The 21,512-nt window shown below is 36.4% G+C and overlaps 1 protein-coding gene and 1 pseudogene across 1 annotated transcript; both read left to right on the top strand.

Annotated features, from left to right (window-relative positions):
• Positions 1–2,737: 2,737 nt before the first annotated feature.
• Positions 2,738–3,335, top strand: LOC122077994 (annotated as a pseudogene).
• Positions 3,336–10,691: 7,356 nt separating this feature from the next.
• LOC122078792 (plastidic ATP/ADP-transporter-like) lies at positions 10,692–16,781 on the top strand. Its single transcript, XM_042644925.1, has 5 exons — positions 10,692–11,694; positions 14,948–15,202; positions 15,540–15,683; positions 15,780–16,127; positions 16,225–16,781. Exons 1-5 carry the CDS (start codon positions 10,930–10,932, stop codon positions 16,588–16,590), a joined length of 1,878 nt encoding a protein of 625 aa, XP_042500859.1. The 5' UTR covers positions 10,692–10,929; the 3' UTR covers positions 16,591–16,781.
• Positions 16,782–21,512: the final 4,731 nt, after the last annotated feature.

Here is a 21,512-nt window from a genome sequence, read left to right as displayed (position 1 = left end):
TTTGAACCCAAAAGTTTTATTGAGTATGTAACATATTATACGAGTATTATTCGTGTATAACATGGTTTTAAAATCCGCGTACTAAACAATTTTTTTGGATTGATACGCCAAAAAAATGAACTTTTGAATTAAACGTTCGGATGCGCATATTATATGTATATTTTTTTTTTTTTTTAACCCAAAAGTTTTATTGAGTATGTAACATATTATACGAGTATTATTCGTGTATAACATGGTTTTAAAATCCGCGTACTAAACAATTTTTTTGGATTGATACGCCAAATTATGAACTTTTGAATTAAACATTCGGATGCGCATATTATATGTATATAATACGCGTATTTTACTAACTATGGTTTCAAGTGGATAACCCAAATCATTTTCCATTATTGTTTGTGCATTATGAGAGATACTGTAGAAATCCGACAACGTCTTTCTTTTTTACCATTGGCGGAGATACATATTGTCGAGCATTCGAAGTTCATCGAAAAGGTTGAAGACAACGTTGATCAGAAATGGCAACATCATCATTCATGTATGAACAAAGATAGACTATCTCTCCATAGTGCATGGGGAGAGCATACACCGGTCAAGCGACTCAAGCCTCAAGGGACTATATGGATACTTCACCAAAAAAAGGGACTATATGGATAGGGGTAAAATCAGGTCGGGCTGGATTTCTTAAAATCCTAATTTAACCTAGGTTCTTAAAATTCAATCTAAGTCTAACTTAATACTGTTGGGTTCATGTTCAGATTTAGGTTCAACCTTGTCAGATTCATGTTCAGACCCAATCCTGCCGGATTTATACCAATCCAACCCGACCCTAATTGACTTTGTCAATGCCAGGTTGGGTCAAGTTGGGTTGATCTGGGTTGGGTTGACCTTGGCTTTTGGAGTGGTTGGATTAACCTTGTTTAACCTATTTTTGTCATTCATATTTTATACATTAAAAAATTATAAAAAATAAAATATCAATACGAGCCTTAAATTCTAATATAAAAATTAAGGGTTATATTTCAGGTCAGGTTAGACAGGGTTGAGGCCTCAACTCAAGTCCAATCCAACCCTAACCTACCCTCAAGATTAGAAAACTTGGTCCAAGCCCTCTTCAGGTTCAAAGCAAACCAAGGTGCTTTCGGGTTGTGAGGACTAAACTTTCACCCCTCTATATAGATATGGACGTGTGGTAATCTCCTACGGTTAGGTTTTTATTTTTCTGTTTATTTATTTTCTAAGGAGCTCAATAATAGAAAAAGGAAACACCAACCAAAAGGTCTGATGGGATTTTGGGTTCATTTTTAAGTCAACCCCTTATACATGATCCGAAATACCCTTCTTCAATCTAGTCAAAGGTTTGATGGGATTAGCTACTGCAGTCAGCTCAATGGTCGCCCTGTCACTAGGGGGATTAGTCAGGCCAATATGTTCGGATACCCCATATTATTAAAAAAAAAAAAAAAAAATGGTCTCCATGGAGGTGAACGAAAAAATTCTATATCCACAATGGGTGAAGAGAACTATAATGACACTATCATGAACATTTAAGATTGGACTGAGCTTCCAAAGACCATGGTGAACTGGAATTTGTTCATAGTGGCCCATCTAAGCCATTCGGAAGGGGAGGGAGCCTCACGACCCTCTGATCACACGGTTAAGGGAAACTTCTTCTATTTATAACCGTGTTTGGCAGCCAAGAGAAGAAAAGAAAAGAAAAGAAAAGAAATGAAAAGAAAAAAGAACCAAAAAAAGAGTAGAAAATAATTGAAATGGTAAAAAAAAAAAAAATTATGTCTATTTGGCTATCAATAGAAGAAAAGGAAAAAAAAAAAAAAAAATTATGTCTATTTGGCTATCAATAGAAGAAAAGGAAAAAAAAAATGTTTTTTTTTCCTCTTGTGTTTTAGGCTGTGTTTAGTAGCCAAGAGAAGAAAAGAAATAAAAAAAAAAATAATACAAACATTGTAATTTTTTCTTGGTTAGAAATTCTCATTGTGCTTGGCACGTTTGAATTAGGAAAAGATTATTTCTTGAATTTCAAAATTCACCTTGAGAATGATGAATTTTCTTTTGCTGTCGAAAAAAAGAAAATATTGCCAAAAACACAAGAAAATACAAAAATTTTTCTTTTCTTTTCTTCTTATGGTAGCCAAACAAACACAGCTTTAGGCAAGATTTTATTTTATTTATTTTTTTATTTTTTTACAACAAAAGAAAAATTCATCATTCCCAAGATGAATTTTGAAATTAAAAAAAAAAATCTTCTCTTAAAATTTTGAAATTCAAAAAGAAAAAATCTTCTCTTTATTTAAAAAGACATACCAAACAAAATAAGAATTTTTTAAACAAAAAAAATAATATAATTTTTGTAATTTTTTCTTTTCTTGACTACCAAACACAAGATTAAGAATTAAGATTCCCTTCAACATGATAAAAAAGAAATCTCTTCCCCCACTATTGTTAATACGATTGGATGAAACACAGGCATTCTATTCAAAGTTTTAGTCTATCAAAAAATAGGAGGAGAAATTGTGACCCTCCATTCTCTTCACTGTGGTGAAGAAAATAAAAAAATCACTCAATCTAATCCAAGCTACTACTCAGCTATTCTGCCATCAACAAAAGCCCGTCCCGTCTGAACTTGACGTACGTTTGAGGTCTTAGGATCCTTGAAAAAAAAAAATCTTAGGATCCGGATTCCGGACAATTCTGAAAAGCAATTCTGAGTACTGGACGGATGTTATATCATCCACGTTTCAAATTCATCTTGACTAGCCCTGCAGTGAATCGATTGGCGCACAGATGTCGATCAACTCCACCCCCTACATCCACCTACTTGCCACGTCATCATAGGAAGCCTTGCTTTCAAGTTCGGTGTATGGCTGAGAAACGCCCCCAAGAGTAATCGCCGGTATCATCAACATTCCCTACAACTCCTCCTCCCCTTCCCCTTATGTCCTTTACTCACAGTTCAAAATTTCATGTTTTCAGGTGAGCACGAAGTTCGAGGACGTGTTGGCATTCAGTGGGCCAGTACCTAAGAGGATCAACGGGAGACTAGCGATGTGGGATTCATGACAACACTGGGTGTAGAGCTGGCAAAAGGAGACGATGTGGTAGGACAACTAATGAACGGAGGGTTGCCGTGGTTTGTGGGGACCACTATGCTACTGTCCATCGCATCGTTGATTCCATTATTTAAGGGAGTGAGTGTACAGTCCAAGTCAGATGGGGTGATGATGTCGGATGCTGAGCTGTGGACCGGGAGGTTTGCGATGACGGGGCTTGTGGCTTTGGTCCTCACTGAGTTCGTCAAGGGTGGAGCACTCGTGTAGAGAACAAGAGATATAGAAGTAGGCAACACAAGTTAGGCAGTAAATGTGTAGAGAATATAAAGCCTAATTGTTTGCCTTTCCTCTTGTCTTCTTCTTCTTTCTAATTGTTCGAAGTTTTCCTGTTGGACAAACACTAAAGTAAGGAAAAGCATCTCCCCTCTCCAAATGAATTTAACCCCGGAAGGCGAGAACTCTGAACCATTCTGATAAACAGAGTATGACAAACATACATGGGCAAGTTTCGTACGGGAAATATAAAGAAGTAGTGCAACTGTAGAATAACATTTAACCCTCTCCACACACCATGAATGGTACGACATGGGGTCGGGTGGTTACCTGTAGGGATAAGAACTTGATTCCATGAACGAAAACTAGGGGACATGTTGGAATTTAAATGATTATAAGATTCAAATTACCTTTTGGTTTCTTGTATCTTTTCATTTCATTTGACCATCTTTCTATCATCTTGTATGATCTCTCATAAGTTTATCTCTATGTATTCTCAATGACCTTTCATGTATTTACAAATGACACTTAATATGATCTCTTCATTTTTAGGACTTTGTCTTTTCATCTTTGGGACCCTTTTACTTCTTTTTGTCTCTTCAATTTGAGAGACTATATCTCTTCCTCTTCTTGTGAAAAATTTGAGTCTTTGTCTCTTCATTTTGAGAGACCTTATTTCTTCCCCTTCTTGAGAGACTTTGGGCCCGTTTGGTATCGTTCTAAAAAAATGTTTCTGGAGTTTTTTCGTTCTATTGGAACGAAAAAACGGAATCTTCTGTTTGGTGCACTTATGGTCCGTTTCTGTTTTTTTGGAACAAAAAGTGAAAAAAAAACTGAAAAAACGAGATTTGACGGAATTCCATTTTGGAGTTCCGTCTTCCCAGTTTCGTTCCATTTTACAAAAAAAAAAAAAAATTTCCCGATAAAAATCTGAAATTTTAAAACACGATTTTTTCGTTTAAAAACTGCATTTTGACACATAAACTGAAATTTTCGTTTTTGAAACGAAACGGCGTTTCTGGAACAGAAACGATACCAAACAGGCCCTTTGTCTTTCTTTCCTTTTTTTTTTCTTTTTTTTATGTCTTTTTTAGAAATCTCTTTCCTCTATAAATAGAGAGGACTTCTAGGCATTGTACACACCAATAACTAATATAAAGTTCACTCAACACAAGTGACCAATTACAAAGCTCACTCAACTTATGGATTGTTGTGAGGATTAAGATCTTGTTTTATTCTCATTTTGAGTATCTTTACTTAAATTTAAGTGAGAGTACTCGAAGGGATCTAGCAGTTGAGTGCACAACTACTAGGGGTGCCATTGGGCTGTTTCATCTTGGAGGACAATACTGAAATTCACTTGGTTATACCATTGGGGGCGTCTACGGTCTTAAAGAGAATGACAAGTGATACGACTCAGCCCGTCTATTTTGTTCATATCCAATCATATATAGGTATTATCTCTCCTTGATATTCTCAAGTAAAACAATGAAGTCTATGTTAAGCATCTTTCTCATTCACAATCAAATGCTATGAATCTAATGCTTGATATATAGTCAAGAAGACATCAATCATTGGTGCATCAATGACAAGGATTTCTCATGCCAATGGATTAATTAATTAAATTCTACTAGTAAGAATCTTATTCTTCATCAACTGATAGAAACACATGTAAGACTCTTATGTGATCATAAACCATGCATATGTATGTGCACTCAAACTTGTATCCTGTAGTCACTATTCCAAAGAACACATAGTATGAAAGTCACATTAACAAAATGTCTAGTCATATCCTTAACCGATTACGATTTTAGGTGAAAACCTAAGAACAAACATAACCCGTCAATTATCATGTATAATGAATTAATTTAAATGTTAAATAAGAAGCGAATTTATTGGAGACATTTCTAATACCTAGGACCTTTCTTTTAAATAAATAAAGGATCAACTTTTATACCCAAAAAATAAATAAATAAATAAATAATACATATGGGCTGGAAAAAAATTGATACCTTCTTCATTTTTGGTGAATGATGAAATCTTTAGCAACAGTTATTCTTGGGTTATAAATTATAATCACTTAAATTATATCCTAAAGTTTAGGAAACATGAACGGAAAGAAAAAATGAGTTCTCATATGTTTTCATGTGAAATTTCTTGAAAATAAAAATTTTACTTAAAATAAGGTTTTGTCTCTCTGATTTTATTGGTTATATTTTAAGAGAGAAAATTTCATATGGTGGCCAGATATTTTTTGGATTTTATTTTTTACATAAATTTTCCCTCATAAAAATTTCAATTTTTCTTATAAAGAAATAATCAGTATCACAGGGTATAATATGAGGACCACATAAACACATATATTAAATTTTATTCGACTTATTTAACGTCCTTGCAGAGCATCTTAATATGTACACCCAAACAAAAAAGGAATAATAAATAAAAAAGAAATAGGGATAGGAGCAACTGATCAAGTTTCGTATGGGACGCACCCATGGTTTTATCATTTTTTCTTTTTGGGTCCACCCTAGTTTCATATATACGGATATTCTTTATATGATTTCTTTTGAAACCATAAAGTGGGACCTCCTAGTTGCCCTGATCTTTCTTTATGTAATTAAAAAAAGAAAATAAATTTGTCCAAAATACAAATTAATGCAAGTAGGTTCATTAGGATGGCTCAAAGGGTCCCACCTTATAATTACTAAATAAATTTTTTTATTTTTTATTTTTCGTGTCTGAAAAATATTTATTCTCTAATGAAAATAGATTATATAGTCTTGGATAAAAGATTGATGATTATAAGAGCTCATTTAGATATTTCGAATTGAATTCATATATTTTTTGTGTGGGAGTGCAATTATTACTTGTAGTTGAAGAAATATCCACGAAAAAGTCATTTTTCATTTCATAGGTGGTGGAGTGATCATTTTATTCCATTTCCCCCATTAGAGTCTGTATGGTGTATGATGTCTTGTATTCCGTTGCAGTTTAATCCAGGGAGTACTGATGCAACACCTAGACAGGCAAGACGACGGTCCCGCTAGCCGATTAGCGGGCCGTGGGGGTTGTAAGGGGGTAAGAGGCCCCCCTACATAGCAAGGGGTGTAGGGGGCACAGCCCCACTCAAATTTTTTATTTGAGGGCAATTGTGTACTTTTCGGAGTACGATTTTTTTCGCTATATATATTTGTAGCGAGAGTTTCTTTCTCTGTAATGCAAGTAATACTGAGAGGTGTGAGGACGGACACTGTAACCCTATTCTCCATTGATAGTAAAACAGGATCTCATCTCATCGAAGGCATAGGCAACCTTATCGAACCTCATAAAATCTATATGCATTATTTATTTTATTTTTTTATTATCTTTTGTATCGTTTTAAAATTTTATTTCTATAGAGTCCACTTCCTCAGCAATAGGTGATGAAATATGATGAACATTAGACGACTAAGAATATTTAGACACAATCTTAAGAGGCTCCCCACCATCTTAATGCTCAATGCATCAATCCGGCGATTAAAGACGATTTTTGCAACCCACATGTGTCAGATAACATTTTCCCATATAAAAAATGCCATCCACACTATTTCAATCATCCAAAATGTCTCTCTCAGAATGGTGTCAATTCAATGATTAGCTAATTTTGTACTGCATGTTCCACTTGGCTTCATCGATTGAAACTGCAACTATGTTAATCAATTGAGAGGACCTTGTGATCTGTGGGGCCGTGTACTACTCAAACAATCAAAGACAATGAAGAAAGCTTCGTGAATCATTCACCTACTTTTGCCCACCTTCCCCTCTTCTTCCTCTAATCTCATCAAATCAAATATAAAAAAAACAAGGGGTTGAACTCGCAACTTTCTCTGAACTTATACTAGACCCCATCGGTAATAGTTTGTTATTACGTCACACATGTTTTTCTACCCTTCAAACATGGATACACTCAAGTAATACGATTACATTCTGCCTTCTTTATTGAGCAAACTTAAGATTTTTAAATTTTCACATGGATTTACCATTGTTTTCCTTGAATAGGTTTTATTATATTTATAACCTTGGGTTGTACAAATGGATTAGTATTGGATCAGTCTAGACTTGGGAAAAGTCTCAATCGATTTCAATTTAATCTAGGTGGTTTCATCAATCCTTATCCGATTTTTTAAACTATGCTTCCCACCGAATGAATCTATTTCCCACCTTCTTATTGGTGCGATTGATTGTAAAAAATCAAGATGTAATTTTAGAAAACGAAAAGAACCCCGCCAATATGGTGTAGGAAACACCCAAATTGAACCAAGTACGAAAAGACCACACTCCCCCAACTATGCTCTGAAGATACTCTTGCATGTCTTCCCATTGGCCCCTCACGTCTAATGGTAGGGTTTTTGCTCCCTTTTAAAAAAATGTGTTTATCAAAAGAGAGAAAACTACCCACTTATGACATATTTGCATATAACTACCTCTAGAAACTCTGAATGCAAAACAATTACGTTATCCCCCACCCCATGCGTTGAAGATACTTAAATAAATATGTGGTCCGGGGTCCACACTTTTGCTTATTGTTGTTATTATAATGGACCACTGAGGAAGCAAATTGTTAAATAAACAGACGACATGGAGAATATAGGGATCATCATAAAATCATCCACCGAGAAAGCAAATTGTTTTAAGGCTCAATTATAACCTGAATAGACCCGATTAGGAGGAGCGCCTGATCATGCCCGAAACCCAATTGAACCCAACATGAAACTGATGGAGATCAATTCATTCCTTAAAAGACATAGATCTGTCAAACCTGTCCCGATCGAGATCGATCCGGCGTGACTGATTGACACCCCTATTATGGACCAGTAAGGAAGCAAATTGTTAAATAAACTGGTGACGTGCAGGATCTAGGAATCATTGTAAAATAATCCACGGAACCTGAGCCGAAGATACTCTGTTGGAGAATCATATTGGCTGGAATTATGATGGGTCCCATAAAGCGCTTTACGTAACCGTCCGTATCTCTCGTTCTCTGACTATTGACCACTCGTTTTTAAACTTTGAAAGTTGAAATCAATCAGTATTCAATAGCCCTTTTGATTTGAACGTAGAAACTTAGAATTGAGTCTAACAGGTGAATTCTTACATTCCTATAGGACATTTCTGTCATTGTCAAAGAGAGGAGTTAGGTGTAGCTTACCAACTTGGATGATCCACCCCTGTACACTTCACATGTTATTTGGTGACCACAAGTGTCCCATTTTAGGGAAGTCGAAAAATCACAATAAATAAAATGATCATAGGTGAAACTTATAAATAGGTAATCCAGATCATGGTTAGTAAATTTGTATTCATCAATTTTTACACATCCCTGTAATTTTAGATAAAAATGTTGAATATACCAAAAAAAAAAATTGAAACCAAAATTCCAAAAACCTTTCAACTTTTGTCCCTTCATTCCTCCTTTCAAACACTTTTAATTCCTTCAAATCAAGCCCCCCTTTGTTGCAATCGATAAATCACTAATAGTCGGAGTAAGAGTATAAACCTAGATTCTCCAAGCCTCTCTCTTTCCTCATGGTTCTATTGCAACAAAGAAGAAAACTCTCTTCCCTTTCTTCGTCTCTTAGAACTCAACAACTTGTTACAATCGTCGAAGTAAAATTAGGTATGTCTCTCACTCCTTATATTATATAGAATCAATGACCAATGTTTTTTGGATATAAAAGTTCTAATTCTGTTTATCTGATGATTTGGTGTTACCTAAAATTTTTACTCTCTACTTTTTGTTTCGTCTTTTATTTCATTTCTTTTATTGTAATTCTTAAACACAACATTCAAATACGATCATCTTCTTAGATCAAATCTTAGCTTAAGTGATCACTATTAGAGATTGTTTTACAGATCCATGTAGCCAATCCTTTTTTTTTTTTTTGTAACAGTAACCAACCCTATTTAGTTGGGATAAGGATGAGTTTGTCATTGTTGTAAGTTGCACCATTATGGTTCTATGATAGGGATACATTAATTTTTATGTTTAATTAAATGATGTTCCATTGATACATTAAGGGATGTATATAACATGGGATTAAATAGTCTACTACTTTATATTGTGTTTTATTTCAGTTGTGAGGTTTTCTTTAATTTGATAAAATCCTAATCAATATGTTATAATTCTATTTATTAGGTGATATACACATTTGTTGTAAAATGAAATAAATACTCGTATTTTTGCTTTGGATTGTATACACGTTGTTTTGTCGTACCTGAACTTACTAATTATAAAAAATAAATAAAAAGAAAGTAAAAGAATGCTACCCATAGTCGCGTACACATTGATGGGCACAACCAATGAGAAGATGCACACAATCATCTTCAGTGAAGGATGGTCTTTTTGCATAAGTTGTGTTGAGGCATAGACACACACCCACTAGTGGATTAAGATTCCTTTGAGTGATCGGACTGCCCAGAAAAATATTCACACAACCCAATAATGACCAAATCCTAAATCCTTCTAGCTATGAGATGCCTCTCATGAAAACCTAACCACCAGAAAGAATCCCGACGCTATGAATGTGCATTTAGATCTTTCTACCATACTATCTATTATTTTGAATCAATATATCACTGATTAATCCAATTCGCGAAATCTCTTTCATTTCTTTAATCATTGATAAGAAATAATAAATAACATTCATTCAAGGCATCACGAGAACGTAACTATTTCTACGTAGAATGGAAATTTTAACCTGACACTAATTAAAAAATAGAAGGGCAAACTTTGATCCAAACTGGTCCATCAAAATTCTCAAACGTGTCCACTTTTTATCGTTGAGGTGTCTTATAAAATATAGTGTATGATTTAAGTTGGCACTAACTACAAATTTTAGAAGGTCATTTTTCATGTTAATGCGTCGTGGGCCATCAGATTGGAATCAGAAGTGACAAAATAACAATGTAACAAACCATAGATATTAAATTAGATTCCCTAGACAACACTTCCCCAGAAATAACGTCGTATTACGTGTACCCTTTCTTCTTGTCACATGGGGACCACCACCCAAAAAAACCTACGATAGCAACAAATCTACACCGTAGATGTCATTTTCATTAGAAAATGACAAAAAAAGAAATATTTGTGTAATAAAATAATATTTTAAGGGTATTTACCGTATTTTAGCAAAATTAGTTTGGTAATTTTCTCTTTTTCGGTCTTTTATCACGTGCTTGCTATAGGATCTATTTGACCTTTTCGTACTTGTAAGGAGAGAGATACATGTATTACGGCGCTCTCAAAAAAACTCTCTTATTTCTTTGACAGAGTTTTTGCCTTTTTATGAAGAAAAGATGAGCAAATTTGAAGAGTTGTTAGTGTTTTACTAAGAAATTTCTTTAAAAAAAAATCAAAATTTCCTTTCTCGTGCATGAATCTACGCCGATTGGTTGATATAAATTAGAAAAAGATGCACTTTTTTCCTCACAGTCACAGACCTCTTTAAGAATCCAGCTCCTCCACCACCCTTATTATCTCTCTCTATCTTTCTCATGTTTTCCTTCTGATAGCTGGAATTCTTGAGCATTTTGAAGGGGCTTGAGAGACATGGAAGCCGTTCATCAGACAAAAGGGCTTCTTTCTCTGCCTGCAAACCCTAGAATCAGAGTCTTAAATCCACCACAGGGATTGAGATATCGATTCAAAACCAGAACCAATAGAGCCCTTGATGGGTTTTCTTTATCTGTTAATGGGTTCCAAAGATATATTGGTTGTGTGTCAAAGAATCATGGGTTTGGTAAGAATGGTAGAAATTTGTTTACTTGCAGAGCAGAAGCAGCGGCTGCGGCTTCAGCAAATGGGCAGCCATTACTGGGTGAGGTGGAGAAGCCCAAATTCTTGGGTATCGAGGTTGTTACCCTTAAGAAAATTATCCCTCTTGGGTTGATGTTCTTTTGTATTCTATTCAATTATACAATACTCAGAGATACAAAAGATGTCTTGGTTGTGACGGCTAAAGGGAGCAGTGCAGAGATTATACCATTTCTGAAGACTTGGGTGAATTTGCCTATGGCAATTGGATTTATGCTTTTGTACACCAAGCTCGCTAATGTATTGTCTAAGCAGGCTCTGTTTTATACAGTCATCGTTCCCTTCATCGCCTTCTTCGGAGCATTCGGGTTTGTTCTATACCCTCTTAGCAATGTATTCCATCCAACAGCCCTAGCAGATAGGCTTGTGGCGACGCTTGGCCCGAGATTCGTCGGCCCCGTTGCAATCTTGAGGATTTGGAGTTTCTGTTTGTTCTATGTCATGGCTGAGCTATGGGGGAGTGTTGTGATTTCAGTTTTATTTTGGGGTCTTGCCAACCAGGTGAGCTATGGAGGTGGAGGTTACTTTTTGATGATATGATCTATCTTTTTAATTTTCTTTTGAATTTTTATTTTGGCCATTCTGATTCGTGCTTGTTCTTTGGTTTAGCATCTAAATTCTTATCATGAAATTATTTTGTTAATTGGATTTCTTCCTCTCTCTCTCTCTCTCTCTCTCTCTCTCTTTTTTCCTATCTTATATTAGAAATGGGTAGTTGTTTCTCATGTGCAGGCTTCTCAATGGTGGGAAATGGGAACTGTCTTGCTTGTTTTCCTCATGCGTAGGCTGCTAGATAATGATGAAAAATTTTGATATTAGGTTTTGCATTTCTGTGAGATCTTTTGTTAGGGAATTTACTCAAAATATTTGTGGATTATATTTATTTTTATACTAGAATTATCCCCCCTTCTTTTTGGGTTGGAAAGGGGTGTTGATAGGAATATCTGATAAATTCTCATGCTAATTGTTAAAGGTGAGTGCCTTGATTTCTTAATTGGATGTTGATAACTGCTCTCTTCTTTTATTGTTTTATTGGGTGGTGAAAGTTCTCTGGTCTGTGCAGACCATGGAACTTACCTAGTCTGCACATATAGTTGTTCCGCTTGTAATGATGATATGGCAATTCTGGCTGTTGAATATTCATGAAATGATTTAGTTGCTTATGTGTTAAAACTCGAAGCATCAAATTTAGACATTTTCCCTCTCGTTTATGTCTATGCACCCCATGGGGTGGTCCATGCATTCTTTTAGCAGTCCTAGCGCAACGGTGCTCGTAGATCCGCTTTACTCCGCCCAAGTGCTTGCTCCTAGACGGAATGAATTGCTCTGTAGGATAGTAGGGCGTCTAGGTTAGTGCGATTTGGCTAGCTGAATCGCCTCCTTGCTGTCAACAAAAGAAAAGTGGATCCGCATGTCTTCGATCATATGTAGACCAGTTAAGGTTACATGGTCTGTGCAGATCAAGAAAACTAAAACTTTTTTTTTTGGTACAGAAAAACTCTTTTCTGAAATTTTCTATGTTTCACATTTATGGAAGAATGGAAGGTGAAATCAGTATATGTTCTTTATGTTGTATTAGTGATTCCATTTTATGACTGCTTAACTGCATGTGGAACATTTAGCTATTCTCTTACATGTTTGCTGTAAGAAGTGATTATCTCCTATCTTAAGGGGAAAAAAATATTTCTTACCAATGTGGTGAATAAAAGGTTGTATTGGCGAATTTTTTTGGGCAATAAACTTACATGTGAGCTTAAGTCCATGTTGTCCTGTTGATTTAGGCACAGTTTTATACAAAGCATTCACACAAAAAAAGAATAATTCCATGGTTGACATGGAAGTTTCCAGTGACTGATTGTTCCTGTGAGCTTTCTGATTCTTAAATAGCTAAAATTTCTGTTGGATTTATAATTCTAAGAGATTTCTAGCTTCCAAGTCTTTGCTCTCTTGTTTTCTAGCAATTTTTTTTCCTCTTCATTTAAGTTACGTTTGGTAGACAAGAAAAGAAAATAGTACAGAGGACGTAATAGGGAAAAAATGATGATTACAAAATGATTTTTTTTATGCGTCTATCTCTTTCCTCAAATTCAATTTTTTTTGAATTTTTTCTTTTCTTAGCTTCCAAACATAGCCTTCATTTTACTGAAAGATAGGAAAAATGGCAGTACATGTTACTGTAAACTGAAGAAAGTTATCTGCATAAATTCATGTGCATTTAATTAACAATATAAGACATAGTGAAGAGAAAGCCAAATCAAAACTTGTCCTAATTGGAGTGGATGCATGAAAGATTAAGTTATTTCCGAGTTATTATTCTGACAAGCATGTTTTTCACAATTCCCCAACCCCCCCCCCCCCACCGCACCGCAAAGGAAGGGCCGGGGTTGAGGAGAGAGGAAGGAAAGGGAGAGGGGTAGATCAAGAAAGATGAAGAAGAGGAGGCAACATAGCTAAGTGCGGATATCACAAAGAGTATATAAAGTAATGTACCCAGGAGGGCTTGTTTTGTGTATGCTGCTATGAAAAATTTTACTAACAAGACTGATGCATTGTGCTATTATTCTAACCATTTCTTTGGGCTAGACCTTCAATTTTTTTGACTCATGACCTATTTTTGATAAACTACTGGATGTGCACCAAAAAGTGGAAGATCCTTCTAGTTCACTCGCAAATAAAGTAGAACTGGTCAAACAGAACTCTTTCCAGAGTACCACATTATGAAATTATGGTTTGATCAAAGAAAGCCCACTGACTTGTAGCACAAGAGGGGGAAGTGAAGAGCTAAAGGGACACTGCTAGAACATGTTTAGTGATCTTCACTTAGCATTGAGGAACTTGAAAGGAATGACTAGGAGAACTAAGGGCCATGCATCTAATTTTATTCCTAAGGATGAATTTGATGATGAATAAAAAAATGGAATAGTTATTGCTTGCATGAGAAATACAGATGTGCAGATGAGAATTCCATATATGAATGGGAGTTCTGAAGGATTTTTCATTGAGGTTTCTCTGGCCACCTCTGTGAAATTTTCATTTGTTCAAATTTTTAATAACTGCTGCCAATTGTTAACATACTGTTATTCATGGGTACTTCCTCCTGACGCAGGCCTACATTTGGCATAAGATGTTATGTTACTATATATATATTTTTTTAATTCAATGCATAAAATTTGATTGTTATTATATGTCTTACATATGGCATCAAGTAGTATCTGTAATGGTTTTCACAAATACAAAATATTGCTTAAAATCTGTTTCGTTCTGTTAAGCATGCAAAACATTTATTGCTTTTATGCAGTGATCGAGACAGGTCCCTTGGTGTTTTTTGCATAGCAAACCCAACCCACCGTGTCAAGAGTCATAAAACCCCAATCATCTGTGGTGGTGCGCGGGCTTGGTTTTATTCTCTCCATAACCATCCCTTGCAGTATTGCAAGAAATGATTAGTTTTGCCTACCCAGCTAGTATTGAAAAACTAGAAGTGAATCTAATCCCTGAGATTCTCTTTGTTGTTTATTACCATCATCATTGCTTTCATATTGTTTTTATCCTTCTTTTGTAATTTTTCTTGCTGAGAGATTAATTTAAGCTGATCGATACCCATTTCCTGTGAACAATCTTCTTATGCACATATTTTTGGCAAAGAACTTTGACAATATTTTTTTGGACTCCTCAATTGATTCCTTTTGTTTATATTTGAAATCTTGGCAGTCAGAGCTGCAATATTAATGCCATTTCTTTTTCTCAATTGCAGATTACTACTGTTGACGAAGCCAAAAGATTCTATCCATTGTTTGGTCTTGGAGCAAATGTTGCACTTGTTTTCTCTGGGCGAACTGTGAAGTACTTTTCAAATATGAGAAAGAATTTGGGTCCTGGAGTTGATGGGTGGGCCATTTCCCTGAAAGGAATGATGGGTATTGTGGTTCTGATGGGCCTTACAATATGTTTTCTCTATTGGTGGGTGAATACTTTTGTTCCTTTTCCAACACGTAGCAGTAAGAAGAAGGTAAGCATTATAAAAGACATGATGAGCTGCTTCTCTCCCATTTGCTTCCTCCCTCCTATTCACTAGTCTCAGACATGTACATGACCAGTTTGACAGAGCAACAGCAGTACAGAGATGCAAACACCGTTTTTATAAGTCTTGATGCTTCAAAGTTGAACACCTATTAGTTCTGGTCTGGTGATCCATGTATTACACCATCCTGGTCATCTATCCCTAGTCCCAAACATGAAGTCTCCTATTCCATTATTTTAAACCTTGTAGCAGTTGATTTGGATTTGTTAGTTCTCCCCCTTGTTTGAAGGAAAAAAGAATCTTATGGATATTAATTATTCTGCAGGCAAAGCCGAAAATGGGTACAATGGAAAGCTTGAAGTTTTTGGTTTCCTCAAGATACGTGAGGGACCTAGCCACCTTAGTGGTTGCTTATGGTATTAGCATCAACCTTGTTGAGGTCACATGGAAGTCGAAGCTCAAGGCTCAGGTAATACAATGTGATATAGTTCTATCTTTTCCTTTCTATAAAGCCAGCCAATGTAGTTCTCTCTTACATATCACTTTTCTTCTGCAATTTGTGCAGTTTCCCAGCCCTAATGAGTATTCGTCATTCATGGGTGATTTCTCAACTGCTACTGGGATAGCAACATTCACAATGATGTTATTGAGTCAATGGATATTTGACAAATACGGGTGGGGAGTTGCAGCCACAATCACCCCCACAGTACTGCTACTCACAGGAGTCGGCTTCTTTTCTCTCATTTTATTCGGGGGTCCACTGGCACCCATTATTGGGCAGCTTGGGATAACTCCGCTACTTGCAGCCGTGTATGTTGGTGCCTTGCAGAACATTTTCAGTAAGAGTGCGAAGTACAGTTTATTTGATCCTTGCAAAGAAATGGCTTACATTCCTTTGGATGAAGAAACCAAGGTTTGGGCTTTTGACACTTCATCTTCATAGTTTTATTTGCTAATCTGATTCTTTTTTTTTTTTCGTGACTTTGGGAGATTACTTTGCATGCTTGCAGGTTAAAGGAAAGGCAGCCATTGATGTTGTCTGCAATCCATTGGGGAAGTCTGGAGGGGCTTTGATCCAGCAATTCATGATATTGACATTTGGGTCACTAGCAAATTCAACTCCCTATCTTGGAGGAGTATTGTTGGTCATTGTTTTTGCATGGTTAGCAGCTGCAAGGTCTTTGGATACCCAGTTCACTGCATTGCGTAGGGAGGAAGAATTAGAGAAGGAAATGGAAGACAGAGAGGCTGTTAAGATACCAGTACTGTCTGAGAAGAGTGGGAATGGGACTCTTGCAAATGGATCAGCTTTGAATCAGACAGCAGGAGATGCATCCAGCAGTTCCTCTGAGACCACCAAACCCCGCACTATCTAAAAATTTTATATTGTATGTGGACATAAAGGATAACTAGGGATTATGAGAAATATTTATAGTGATCAATTGGTAGGAGTAGAAAGTTGTCATCCATGGATGAAATAATCAGACCTTTGTCTGGTAAGCAACTGATTATTTTAGTTCCTTTTTTGGTAGATAATAAAATGAATAGTTGTTTATTCTTTGTTTTAGATTATTGAAATCATTCAACTCTGTCAGATTTAATTTTTTTTTTAATTATTTTTTTATGAAAACAAGCTAAGAATTGGCTATAGAGATCACCCATCTAGATTTCTTTATAATACATACAGAACTAATGTTTAAATTTTTTTTATCCCTAGTTTCTTTGGCTTGCTTTCCTTTGTTTTTCTGCCCCTATCTCTTGGGGCTTGTTTCCAGTCTTCTCCTCTTGGGCTGGCTTTCTTTAGGTATGGTTTTTAGTCTTTTCTGCCCCAACCTTAGCTTGTTTCTTGCATTGGCTATGCCAACATTTCCTTTGCATCCAACCAAACTTCTACCTGAATCCACCTCTGTTCCTTTGTTCCATGCAAGCCCTGATACAGTTCCTCATCAATGGTTTAGACAGACTCAATATCTTGTCTGAAAAAGGGATCATATCAGAGGTAAATGGGAAGTATCTTGAGGTCATGAATCCATTTATATCAATTACCTTAATCAACATTAAAGGATTGGGACTTAAATGCTTAAAGGTCATAGAATTACGGCTTTTCCGAAGGAATGCAAGGTGATGGCAAGGACAAGCACAAGGCACTGCTTCTTGGCCTTAAGCAGTGAGGGATTGAGGATAAGGGATTCAATCAAATCACACAGAGTTGGAGAGAGAAAGCATTCAAATCTAAGGCCCAAAGGTCCAGCAGCGAGAACTCACTTAGAGGCTTTCAATGAAAGTTGAATGATTCTCATTCAACCCCAGTATGGTCAGGTTCATGTGGTTGTGGGGTCAGTAACTCAATATGAACCCGCAAGAGTAGTTAGGCCAAAGGTCTGGATACACATTGTTAGCAAGAAAAAAAAAACTTGCTTAGAGAAATCACATGATAAAAACAGATGCCACCAGTCTCAGTTTCTTTCTTACAAGAACAACAGTATGAATCACCTGGAAGGAAAGATGCCACCTTATTCTTAGGCAAAGCATCAATAAGCACCTTCCACAAAAACATATGAAACTTAGATTGTATACTTAGGGCAGGTAGTAGTGGAATGGACGTATTGCAACCTTATTTCCCCATTATTATTATTTAATGTTAATCGCACATTTGGCATAAAGTCTATCTGAACCTTTAATTGATTTTTATGGTTATCAATTCCGTCTTTTGTGGTGAGAAGTTCATGAAGACTGCTTCTTCTACGATTTTTCTTCTTCTTCTTCTTCTTCTTCTTCTTCTTCTTCTTCTTCTTCTTCTTCTTCTTCTTCTTCTTCTTCTTCTCTCTCTCCACTACTTCCTGAAACCTACAGACTCTTCCTCTCTCTTCTATCCCCTCTTCTGCCGCAAAGCCACAATACCCCTTTCCCTGTCTCTGTCTGTCCCACTCTTCACACAATGCCATTAAAGTAAATTTCAATGGGGCAACATCTCCATTAAAGTAATCTTAAACTAGGTTGTTGGATGCATAGAGGGATGCTTTTTGGGCTATGCACTGGGTAATTTTCCTCATATTTTGAAGGCTCCAATAGAAACTTGGATCCACTTAATTTCCATAAAAGTTTTCAACAAGTTGAATTCATCATCATTGCTTCAGGATAAGAAAAATAGAAAACCAAAATATCACTCCAGTGATGAAACTCTTATAAAAAGAAGCAAAAAATTAAGGTAGATCAATTAAAAGCGATTGCGGTAGGGGAAAAACTTGATTGATGAAGCGAGGGGAGGGAGAGAGAGAAGGCATGAGGGAAGGGGGCTACTGAGTTCATGATGAAGGGGAGACGGAGAAGGTGGGTTGGGGATAGAGAGGGGAGAGATAATTTAGGTAAACAGTTCAACGGTTGAGATGTGATGGGATTAATCAACGTTTGACAATTGAACAACGCACTAGCAAGTTATTTATACATACGTGTTGCAACCTTTTTGCCATATACTTAAAGACAAAGTTTTCCTTCACTGTTCGGTGAAGGAAGAGACGTTCAAGATGTGACCTCCTTCTCTCCCCATTTATATCCCCCCCTTCTATTTACGCTTCCGATGGGCCACAATGAACTGATGCCCATTCACCGTGGTCTCAGGAAAACTCGGTCCGGACTTAAATGCCACACAAAATTCCAAACCTTTCTAGGAGACTATCTAGTAGTTAAACTATATTGATTATGAAGCAACCGCGCAACAACAGTTTTAGTATAGAATGCTCCCGTTTAACTAAATAGACAGAACTAGAAACATTCAAGGGTGATGGGCTTAACAGTATACGAATAATTGCATCTGCAACCTGCACTAGATTAACATTCCAAAAACAATTATTGATAAGCTCATTTACCTTAACAAAATGAGAGTTAACATGGTGATTAAAATGGAACTCTAAAAATCTTACCTACTTTTTCACCTTTATCTATTGTTAATAAAATCTTGCAAATCCCAATAAACTCTTATTGCAATAAATGGTGATGTCATCTCTCATAGGAGGGAATATTTACCACTAAATTGGCTGCTAAATTCCTTTACTGTCATTTGGTTACTAATCCAATTGGATTTTCAGATAGGTGTACTTGCTTATCTCTCTGCTCACATCGGTGGCCCATTTTTTGAAAACTCCAATTACATCCAAAATTTAACATCTTCTTCTGGAAATTAGTTACTTGAGGAATCTACACTAAAGATATCTTAGGCAATGGATAGATGTTGATCCACTTTGCATTTTATGCAAAAAACCAACATAAATCCATGTGGCACACTTTCCTTTCCTACGAATTCACCAAAAGAATTTGAGCGGCGACTCCATTGGGTTTAAGAATTGAGAACATCACTACTAACTCTCTTCAAAATTTGATTATATATATATATATATATATTTTAGGGAAATTTATATCCATCACACCTCGCCTTTGCCTCAATTACATCATCCCCCTATAGTTTCATTTTTTACATTTAAACCCAAAAATAACACCATGACACTGGTTTGAGGTGTTATTCGTTAACTTGAGCCAAAAATTTCTTAATCCCCACAATACCCTTCTTTCTTTCTTCAACCTACCAATGAACAAACATATCACCTGGACTTGGTTTTTGGTTTCTTCAACCTATCTAGGTCACAGAAGGTTGTTCTGACGAGGAAAGACCTGCTCTAGGTCGAAGGTTGTTCCGGCAAGGAAAGGTTATCGGAAAAAAACTGGTTCTATGAAGAGGAAAGAGGTCTCGTTCTCCAACGATGAAAGTGCCCTCTTCTAATTACATATATTTTGGATGAATAAGTAATGCATTAAAACAGGGAAAAAGAATAAACAAAGGAAGAGGTTGGGAGGAACAGAAACTAACAAGGAGGCCTAAAGGGGGGGGGGTTACAAATCATCATGGGGGTGCGGGGAAGCTATGAAAGAGGAAGAGAGACCCCTGACAACAATAATGGCCTATTCCTTGGGTTGTTCCTAATTGGGATCCGGATCCTCTCCATAGAGGCCATCCCCCATAGAGTGCCCATAGAGGCCTATTTGTGTGACACGTGGATGAAAAAAAAAAAAATCCAATTATCAAGAATTGAAGCTCTGATTTTTCTAAAAAAAAAAAAACCCACACAGGCATTCGACCCAAACCCACACTCTGTATCGACTTGACTCACTTAGAATCTCCCCAGTCTTTGCTTTAGAATGGAATCGCTGTCCTATTTGTGGAATCGACCAAATCCATGGAGCTTCTCTTCCTCGTACCTTCTACCCAAACCTAGAGTGTAGAATTGGAATCCTCAGAGCCTCTGTTGAATCAACCAAATCCAATTTTATCGAATCGTTTTTCAAATTCTTCAATTCTTTCAGTTTATTCAATGATCTTGTTATCTGAAATTCCTTGGGCAAAAAAACATATACCTAACCACAAGAAGACTTAGCATCAATGGAAACTAAATCAAGTCAATATCTAAATGAAGAAATATCAATCTTCATGCAGTTTTCATAGATCTCATTAAATCTGAAATATTATGAATGTAGACATGGTACTAGAATCGAAATAATAGAAGGTGGAGAGGATGGCGATAGAACCCTCCAACTCATTTGGACAACTTCTCAAATAAGGTGGATTCCTGATGCAATGATAGTCAGGGCTTTGACGTTGATAGCACTTTGCAGTATTGTTCCTGGGTATTGGTTCACGGTGGCGTTCATCGACATCATAGAGAGGTTATGGATCCAATTGATGGGGTTCTTCATGAAGACGGGGTTTATGTTTGCTCTGGCCATTCCATACAGTCATTGGCATCACTATAGCCACATTGGGTTTGTGGTGTTTTAGTCATTCACCATTTTCTTCACAAACTTTGGGCCAAATGCGATGACTTTCATCGTACCGATGAGGCTAAGGTCAATATGCCATGGGATATCAGCCGCGGCAGGGAAGGCAAAAGGGAGGTAAGATTGTTAGATGGGTTTGATCCATGTGAGGTGTCGGGTTTGGAATGAGTGGGGTTAACTAGGTAAAGAAATTGGAACTTTTTTTTCCTTCATCGGATTTGCTTCCTCCACATGTCGCATAGATAGGCCTCTATGGAGAGGATCCAGATCCTTTCTAACTGGCTTCTGCTTAAGGAAAGCAAGTTTAGAGCGAACATCAAAATAGATGACATTCCAAATCTAACCATAAGATCGAGATTTGGACGTATATCTACGGAGATTTCGTTCCATATAAAAATAGGAGATAATAACATAAAAATCAAGTTTATCCATTGTATCATAGATGACCCATAAAAGTTCATAATCTAACCAG

The sequence above is a fragment of the Macadamia integrifolia genome, chromosome 5, assembly GCF_013358625.1.
Source record: "Macadamia integrifolia cultivar HAES 741 chromosome 5, SCU_Mint_v3, whole genome shotgun sequence".
NCBI classification, from domain to species: domain Eukaryota; kingdom Viridiplantae; phylum Streptophyta; class Magnoliopsida; order Proteales; family Proteaceae; genus Macadamia; species Macadamia integrifolia.
The sequence above is the reverse complement of the archived record's forward strand: the minus strand, read 5'-3'. Positions and strand labels throughout refer to the sequence as shown.

Bases quoted from the DNA above. Each gene is read 5' to 3' on its own strand.
- LOC122078792 (XM_042644925.1), top strand. From the start codon at position 10,930: ATGGAAGCCGTTCATCAGACAAAAGGGCTTCTTTCTCTGCCTGCAAAC. The intron at 11,695-14,947 runs GTGAGCTATGGA...TCTCAATTGCAG, and splicing joins TTTGGGGTCTTGCCAACCAG to ATTACTACTGTTGACGAAGC. The intron at 15,203-15,539 runs GTAAGCATTATA...ATTATTCTGCAG, and splicing joins CACGTAGCAGTAAGAAGAAG to GCAAAGCCGAAAATGGGTAC.